General features: G+C 46.8%; 1 protein-coding gene across 3 annotated transcripts in view; it reads left to right on the forward strand.

Annotated features, from left to right (window-relative positions):
- The window catches only part of SOCS7 (suppressor of cytokine signaling 7), a 32685-nt gene extending 23693 nt beyond the window's left edge, over positions 1-8992 (forward strand). For all 3 annotated transcript variants that reach the window (XM_056127373.1, XM_056127371.1, XM_056127372.1), the window contains 3 exons: positions 6734-6869; positions 7419-7566; positions 8577-8992. In XM_056127373.1, the coding sequence (XP_055983348.1) occupies positions 6734-6869; positions 7419-7539 (257 nt within the window). In that variant the 3' untranslated portion in view covers positions 7540-7566; positions 8577-8992. The remainder of the gene's footprint in view (positions 1-6733; positions 6870-7418; positions 7567-8576) is intronic.
- The last annotated feature ends 371 nt before the right edge of the window (positions 8993-9363 follow it).

Raw genomic sequence — 9363 nt, forward strand, 5'->3', positions numbered from 1 at the left:
ATTACCTGTGAAGTGCAAGGAAAGACTTGCACTCTTTTTCTTCCCTGGTTCCAGGAGTCAGTCTAGAGCCTCACAGCTTGAGCTATATCCTTGGTCTGTTTCTTGCCTTTTAATCACGTTTTGCATTGCACAACTCAAAGAAAACTGGCTGCTTCCTCTTTTTTTAAGCCGATCTTTAAGCTTATCATTATGTTTGTGATGACATCCCCTCTTTATTTTATTGAATCATTTCATTTAACATGATACTCTCCATGACCATCCATTTATAAGCAAATTTCATGACTTCATCTTTCCTAACAGCTGCATAGTATTCCATTGTGTAGATGTACCAAAGTTTCTTTAACCAATCCTCTGTTCTCGGGCAATCGGGTTGTTTACAGAGTCTGGCTATTGAAAACAGTGCTGCAATGAACATACAGGCGCAGATGTCATTTATACTGTGCTTTTTTGCACCTTTGGGATATATTTCTAGAAGTGGTATTGCAGAGTCATATGGAAGCTCAATTTCTAGTTTTTTAAGGAATGCCCTTATTATTTTCCAAAAAATGTTGGACAGTCAGCATTCCCACCAACAATGAAAGAGAATCTCTGTTTCCCCACATCCGCGCCAGCACTGGTTGTTCTTGTTCTTTTTGAGTGTGCCAGTCTCTGTGGTGTGAGATGATATCTCATTGTTGTTTTATTTGCATCTCCCTGGTGAGTAGCAGTGTAGAGCATTTTTTCATGTGCCTTTTGGCCATTTGTGTTTCTTTTTTGAGGAAGCTTCTGTTCATTTCTTCTCCCCATATTTTGATAGGGTTGGAGGTTTTTTCCTTGTACAGCTCTACTAGTGTCTTGTATATCCTGGATATTAACACCCTTATCAGATGGGTATTGGGTAAATATTCTTTCCTGTCTGTGGGCTCTCTCTATTTTGGCCACTGTTTCTTTTGAGGTGCAGAAGCTCCTTAGTCTAATGTAGTCTTGTTTGTTTATGTTTGTTTCCACTCGCTTGATGACATCCTCTCTCTAACCCAGGGCTCCTCAACCCAACACTGTGGGCTTTTGGGGCTGGATAATTCTCGTCTTTAGGAAACAGGTTAGTGTGGCAGAAAGGCCTGGGTGTCCATCCAAGTGCTCAGGTCTGGAAGAGATTTGCACTTTAAATCATAATCGAGTTAATTGTGCTTACCCTGGTCCTTTTTGGAGAGAGAGAGAAGAGTGGGTTGGCCAGAGACTGGGTTTGTACGCAGCCGCCACATCGTGAGGACCAGGAGGAAGTCCTAAAGATCACTCTTCTCGCCTGGCCTTTTCCTTTCAACTGCCCGCGTGTCTTTGCTTTATTACCTTTATAACCACTTCTGTTAACATAGTCTGGATGTGAGGGCTCTAATCACTCACTGTGTTTGGGGGCAAATAACAAATGGTCAGGCTGACACGAGGAATTATCAGAGAGTTAACAGGCTTCAAATTGCTATTTGTGGACCTCAGGCTAAAAGCATAATTAAATAGGCAAATATATGTGATCATGAAAATTGAAATAGGCAAACAGTCAGAGAATTGTCTGCAGCTTATTACCCTGATCTCGTTATAACACAAATCTTAGAATACCGTGTTTTGGGGATGAATAATTAGATATATAAATTACTTTTATCTCTGAAACATCAAGTCAAATTTAGTAATATTATAGTTATCCCCCATGAGTTTTATTTATCATAGTTTAATTTACTAAAGAAAAATTTAAAAGCATGAGAAAAAGAATAAATTTGGAGGCACTTGAACTTGGAGTCATTTTTAAAACCACTTAAGTTTAAATATGTTCAAGAAAGAAATCTAGGGGTGGATCCTTTGGTATCTGATGAGAGAATGACCCCCGATGAGGAGGGCTTTTAGGCTCCCCAAGGTACCAGCCTTGGGGCTGGAGAGATAGTACAGTGGGCAGGATGCTTGCTTTGCACAGAGCAGACTCAGGTTTGATGCCTGGCACCTCGTAGTGTCCCCTGAACCCTGCCAGGATTGCTCTTTGAGCACAGAGCCAGGAGTAAGCCGTGAGTGTTGTAAGTGTGACTCAAAAACAAAAACCATAAAAAGCAAAGATACTGACAATGGGCTTTAAGGGATGAGGAGAGTGAGCAGGGGTGGGCTAAGACTGGCCCTGATTCAGGGTGTTGGGACAGTCCTGGGCAGCTCCCCTGTCAGTCAGCTAGAGAAGGCACACTCGGGAGAGTCCTGGAGAACCCTTCAGGGAGGCGAAGAAACGCCTCAGACAACTCCTCAGCTGATCTAGGCTGACCTAGATCTTGGTTCTGGCTGTAAGCAGGTCTCCAAGCTCACTAGATGTCAGTCTTTTCATGTGTGAAATGGTACATCAGAGTGGCAACTGTGGAGTCCAGCCGAGTGCAGGGCCAGGAGCGAACCCTGAGCACCGCTGGGTGTGGCCCCAAAAATGAAAACAAAAACAAAGAGTGGTATCTGGCTCCTAGTATAGTTTTGGGTTTCTGTGGGGGACTCCTGAGCAGTGATCAGGAGGCTGGGAGCCTCTCCTGGCAAACACAGTTTTCAAGGCTTTAGTGTGCTAAATATTTTAAAAGAGAAAGTTACTTATTTAGTAACAATAGAGTGTCATGTTTTTCTTTTTGAATATCAGTTGTCAAGGACCATGGTTTTGGAGAGAGTGGCTGAAAGGGTTGGAATGCAGGCTTTTCACACAGGAACCCAAGTTTGGCCCCTGGCATCACATTGGCCCCTGGGCACCACTTGGTGAGGTGAAAAAGGAAAAAATGTTTGGGGAGATAATCTGCAAACTCCAATTGTGTTTGAAGGTATGATTTTTATCATACCTTCAAACACAATTGGAAAATTGAAATTGTCACTGTCCTCCCATTGTTTATTGATTTGCTCGAGCGGGCCCAGTAACATTATGAGACTTGTTACTGTGTTTGGCATATCGAATATGTCACGGGTAGCTTGCCAGGCTCTGCCGTGTGGATGAGATATTCTCGGTAGCTTGCCGGGCTCTCTGAGAGGGGTGGGGGAATCGAACTCGGGTCGGCCATGTTGGCTGCATGCAAGGTAAACGCCCTGCCCGCTGTGCTATCGCTCCAACCCCCAATAATAATAATTTTATTTTTCAACAAACTGTCTACAAAACATCTCTGCTGAGTCCAGAGGCAGAGTTAGTACAGCAGATAGGCGCATGCTTTGCCTTCAACAGACCGGGATTAGATTCCCAGAACCCATATTGTTCCCTGAGTTCTGCCAGGAGGCAGCCCTGAGCACTGCTGGGTGTGGCCCCAAAACCAAACATTTCTTTTTGCTATTCATAATGGCTGAGAAAATAATTCTTTGATAGATTGTGCAGCTTAGATCACCTGTGCCAGGTTGGCTTGTTTACCTTTGTTTTCTGAAACCAGGTTCTTCCTTGTTCCTCTGCACCCCCAACCACCCCACCCTACCTGTTCAGTGTCCCAGCTGTCCTGGGTGACCCCATTCTCTGGTTGGCCTTGGGAGTTGGGATTTCCGCATCCAAAGCTACTGATGCTGAAGGCTGAGGGCGTGGGCCCCTCGGGCTGCGTGTGGCCCCCCCGCCGGCTGTCAGTGGGCTCCTGCTCAGCCTCCTGCAGGCTTCTCCCACCCTCTGGATCTTGTTTTGGGACCGCGCCCGGTGATGCTCTGGGAACCCTGGTGTGGCATCAGCCTAGGCCTCCTGCCTGCACAGCTGTGGGCTCCAGCAGCAGCTTTCTTTAAAGAGCATCATCTTCCCCCGCCTCGTTCCAATAAGCCGCCTAAGCTTTCAGAAGCAAGAAATAGGGTAGTAGTGATGGGGAGGGAAAAAGAGGTAGCAGCCTGATTCTCCTGGTTTGCCGTAAATAGCAGGCCAGGCTTTCGGGCCTTGATTCCAACCTCTCCCTTGGAGCTCAGTGGGGAGCGCAGGGACCAGCCTTCCTGTGTGCTCTCCTTGCCGCTGCTGTTCACCAGGCCCAACAGTGCTGGGACGCGAACCCGGTCAGCTGCGTGCAAGACACATGCCATACCTCATGGGGCAGGACTCTTAGCTTTTATCCTTTGTTGTGAAGTGAAATCTAGGGGGCCTGGGGGCATGACTCATTGGTAGAGCCCTTGCCTTGCGTGTGTGAGACCCTGACTTCTATCCCAAGCACCATGAAAAAACAAAGTAAAGCCAGGGTCCAAGAGCAGGGGAGATCAGAGCTCCTGAGCTGGAATCTGCAGTGGTGCTTCTGCCCGTAGAAACCCGCAGAGGAGCATGACACGTGTCCCTGCTCTGAGGAAGCCCTCTGCTGCCTGCCTTCTCTGCACTCTGCCGATGGAAAGAAAGTGTTTTGCTGCATTGGTCGTCTTTTCTTTTTTAATTCTTTAAAAAATTCTCCCTTTATTAATTTTTATTGAATCACCATGAGATACACAGTCATAAAGTTGTTCACGATCAGTTTAGCCATACAATGTTTCAGCACCCCTCCCCTTCACCAGTGTACGTTTCCCACCACCAGTGTCCTCAGTTTCCCACTTGCCACCCCCCAGCCTGCCTCTAATGCAGACTGACTGACTCTCTCTCTCTCTCTCTCTCTCTCTCTCTTTCTTCCCTCTCCTCTTTCTCTTTCCTTCCCCCCTCTCCCCCCTTCTCTCTTTCCTTTGGGAAGTATTGTTTGCAATACAGGTACTGAAAGGTTATGCATATCACTTTACCTCCTTTCAGCACTCAGTTCTTGTCCAGAGTGTTCGTTTCCAATTATCATTACCATTGTGGTTCCTTTCTCTGTCCTACTGCCTCCCCACCCACCCACCCACCCACTTGTGCCAAGCTTCTGGCCATGGACCAGTCTTCCTGGTCCTTGTTTCTACTGTCTTTGGGTATTAGTCTCATACTATGTTTGTTTGTTTGTTTGTTTGTTTGTTTATCCCACAAATAAATGCAGTCATTCTGTGTCTTTCCCTCTCCTTCTGACTCATTTTACTCAGCATGATACTCTCCATGTCCATCCATTTATAAGCAAATTTCATGACTTTGTTTTTCCTGAAGGCCATGTAGTGTTCCATTGCATAGATGTACCATAGTTTCTTTATCTCCTTGTCTGTTCTTGGTCACTCGGGTTGTTTCCAGATTCGGCTATTGTGAATAGTACTGCAGTGAACACAGGATTGCGGATGGCTTTTCTCCATTGTGTTTTTGGGCCCCCAGGTATATTCCAGGAACAGTGTTGCTGGGTCATATAGAAGTTTAGTTTCTAGTTTTTTGAGGAATGCCCATATTGTTTTCCAAAACGGCTGGATCAGTTGGCATTCCCACCAGCAGTGAATGAGCATCCCTTTCTCTGTGTCATGAGATGATATCATTGTTGTTTTGATTTTCTTCTCCCTGGCAGTGATATAGAGCATTTTTTATGTGCCTTTTGGCCATTTGTATTTCTTCTTTGAGGAAGTTTCTGTTTGTTTCTTCTCCCACTTTTTGATGGGGTTGAATTTTTTTCCTGTAAAGTTCTACCAGTGCCTTATGTATTTTTGATATTAGGTGAGGTAAATAATCTTTCCCATTCTGCGGGCTTTCTTTGTATCCTGGCCACCATTTCCTTTGAGGTACAGAAGCTTCTTAGTTTAATGTGGTTCCATTTGTTTATCTTTGCTTCCACATGCTTGGTCGGTGGTGTTTCATCTTTAAAGATGCCGTTAACTTCAATGTCATGGAGGGTTCTGCCTGCATTTTCCTCTGTGAACCTTAAGGATTCAGATCTTACATTGAGGTCTTGAATTCATTTTGATCTGACTTTGGTGTCTAGCATTAGAAAGAGGTCTGAGTTCATTTTGTTTGCATGTAGCTGCCCAATTTTCCCAGCACCAGTTGTTGGAAGAGGCTTTTCTTGCTCCACTTTAAATTTCTTGCTCCTTTATCAAAGATTAAATGATCTTGTACTTGAGGGTCTGTGTCCAGATGTTCAGCTCTGTTCCATGGATCTGAGGGTCTGTCTTTATTTCAGTTCCATGCTTTTTTAATTACAACTGCTTTGTAGTGCACTTTGGAGTTGGGGAAGGTGGTGCCTCTCCTCTTGTCTTCTTTTTCCCAAGAATTGCCTTAGCTATTCGTGAGGGGTTATTTTTCCATATGAATTTTAGGAGTGTTTGATCTACATCTTTGAAAAATGTTATGGGTATCCTTATAGGGACTGCATTGAATCTGTACAGTACTTTGGGGAGTGTTCCCATTTTGATGATATTAATCCTCCCAATCCATGAGTGTTTCCATTTTCTTGTGTCCTTTATTTTTTGAAGTAATGTTTTGTAGTTTTCTATGTAAGTCTTTCATCTCTTTAGTTAAGCTGATTCCAAGGCAGTTGTTTTTCTACATAAAATTGTAAATGGGATTTTTAAAATATTTCTTCTCTGTCATTATTTGGGCTGGAGTGATAGCACAGCAGGTAGGGCATTTGCCTTGCACACGACTGACCCGGTCGACCCGAGTTCAATTCCTTCGCCCCTCTCAGAGAGCCCGGCAAGCCACCTAGAGTATCTTGCCCACGCGGCAAAGCTTGGCAAGCTACCTGTGACATATTCGATCTGCCAAACACAGTAACAATAAGTCTCACAATGTTTTGGGGCCCGCTTGAGCAAATCGATGAACAATGGGAGGACAGTGACAGTGACAGTCATTATTTGCATCTAGGAGAGCCATAGACTGTGGGGATTGATTGTAACTGTGCTGCATTGTTTATTACTATGAGCACTTCTCTTGGTTTTCTTGAAGGGCTGCCACCAACTCCTGTCCAGCTACTCTACCCAGTGTCCCGATTCAGCAACGTCAAATCCCTCCAGCACCTTTGCAGATTCCGAATCCGACAGCTAGTCCGGATCGATCACATCCCAGATCTCCCACTGCCTAAGTACAGTAGGGTCAAGGGGGTGGGCAGGAGGGGGTTTTATCACCAAGCAGAGTGGCAGAGCTCAGCCTGTGGGCTGAGTGCACACGCAGAGCCTGGCAGTATCCGCCAGCACCATCTTTTCACTTCTCCTGCGTCTTGGCACCTAACTCTAGAACTGTCTGTCACGTTGCAGGCAGAAGGGAGGAAGGTGTGTGCTGGCTGTCCTCCTGCAGTTTCTGAAGGGTGGCGTGGAGGCGGGAAGAGGGAGGGAGACAATTCAAAGTGAGAAAATGCAGTTTGTTAGGTCTTCAGACTTTGGCGCCATCAGCTATATAGCAGTTAAAGAGAAAGACAATTTTTCTCTTCTATTTTCTTTTTTTAGCTTTTTTTTTGTAGGCACTGTGGTTTACAGTGCTGTTGATCAAGTTTCATGCATGACATATTTCTGCCCCACACCCTTCACCAGTGTCCATTTTCTTTTACCAAAAGAATGTATGGGGGGGAATGTATGAATATACATTTTTGAATGTATGAAAATAACACTTTGTGTACCCCTCTTGTGTTTTTCAGACCTCTTATCTCTTATATCCGAAAGTTCTACTACTATGATCCTCAGGAAGAGGTATACTTGTCTCTAAAGGAAGCGCAGCTCATTTCCAAACAGAAGCAAGAGGTGGAGCCCTCCACGTAGCCAGGGGCCCCCTGGTGGCCACCAAGGGTATGAGCCCTCTGCCTCACTCTTCAGCTCAGTGTCTCCTGGCTGTTTTCATCATTCTGAGCCTTGTCACTCTCCCCGCACTCCGTATATCGAATCTAGATCTTGGCATCTATCCATAGAGTTAACCAGATCCCGTCACAGGAGTCCCCAGAGGAGCACATGCACCCAGTTGGGAGAAGGGCAGGGGGGCATGAGAGGGTGCAGAATATTTGACAAGTAGCATGCAGGCTAATCACTGAGTAGTGCTGGTACACAGGCATGGCTTAGCGGCTCCAGATTTTTCATAAATGACAGATCTATAAAGTGGAGAACCGAAGGACATATCAACTATGTCTTTAAAAATTTTTCTTTTTGGTTTGTTTTTTGGGCCATGCCTGATATTTCTCAGAACTTATTTCTGGCACTGTATTCATGGATCATCCTGGAGGGGCTCAGAGGACCTTATAGGGTGCCAGGGATTGGTTTCACACATGCATGGCCAGCACCTTACCTGTTGTACTCTCCAGCCCCACTTAAAAATATTCAGGCATCCCAGGTAGTGCTCAAGGGTCCTGGGAGTCTCTTCTGGCAGTTGTCACCATTTGGGCGAGCAGTTTAATGTGAAGGCCCCAGGGTGCAGTGCTACATGGGCCCTGTGGGGCAGGGATCAGAGCGGGCGGGCAGGGATGCCCCTGGACCTTGTGCTGGATGTCCTTGCCCTCACACATGCCTGTAGCTGCAATGTGCATGTGCCGCCGTGAGAGCTCCCCATGTCCCACAGAATGTGGAAATGCAGAGACAACCAATTCTCTCTGTTCTTTTTCGGGGGGAGTGGAGGGGGGCTGGGCGCCCAGCAGTTCTAAGAAACTATTCCTTTTTCCTTCTTTTGTTTCCATCTGGGGGCACACCCACTCCTTCCTCATTTCTCCTCTGGAGCCCTCCGACTCACCCTCCAGACCAGGCTGCCCGCACTTGGTTTTGGTGCCGTGCTGTTGAAACCCTGTCATTTTATTCTTTTCCTTTTCACTCAGGCATTGGGTTGCCAAGCTCCAGTTTTGAAGAACCAAATGAAGCTACCATGAAAAGGGGAGTGAGGGAAAACAAGAGGCCAGTGACTTCGGTTGTCCAGGGTTCTCTGTCCCCTGGGGCTCGGAAGAAGCACACACCGCCTTTCCCTCAGCCCGCCTGACCCTGGAACTGGAGGAGAGCCGCAGAAAGCTGGTCCTTTCTCAGAAGCTGTGTTTGGATTCCCCCATTTCTCAGAACGGACCACTCCCCCCAGGGCAGCTGGTGGTCCTGCCCTTTGTGTTGGCAGTGGCACAGAGGGTGAGCGGGCCCATGTGGCAGCCGTGGGAGCTGCCAGTGCTGGTCCTGGAGCTGGTGCCAAAGGGCTGGTGCAGTTCCTCAGTGCGGAGGGGGGAGGGCGGAAGACTGCAGCCAAAACACGGGAGCTTCTGGGCATGAGGACTGACTGCTCATCCACTTGTGCCCAAGCACCACCTTCAGGAGGAGTAGGCCAGGAAGGAGGGTGGGTGGTCTCAGAGATGATGGGGCCAAAACAGATAAACAGCATGTCCTTCTAGGCTCAGGAACTTGATTGCAGACTCATCTCTTATAAAAGCCGGTTACCTTTGTTTCCCTGAATTCTTCTGCTCTGTGACCTCAAGTGAGCCCTGTCCCAGCCCCCCGCCCCAGCCCACTTCCCACCTGAGATAACTCGTTTCACCCTGGTCCTGGTAGCATCATTGCTGTTGCTTCCGCCAGCTGTCAAGGAAGTAGATTACGTATCCCCTGAGCAGTTGAGTGCTCCAGTTCGAG

The sequence above is a fragment of the Sorex fumeus genome, unplaced genomic scaffold, assembly GCF_029834395.1.
Source record: "Sorex fumeus unplaced genomic scaffold, SorFum_2.1 ptg000063l, whole genome shotgun sequence".
Lineage (NCBI taxonomy): Eukaryota > Metazoa > Chordata > Mammalia > Eulipotyphla > Soricidae > Sorex > Sorex fumeus.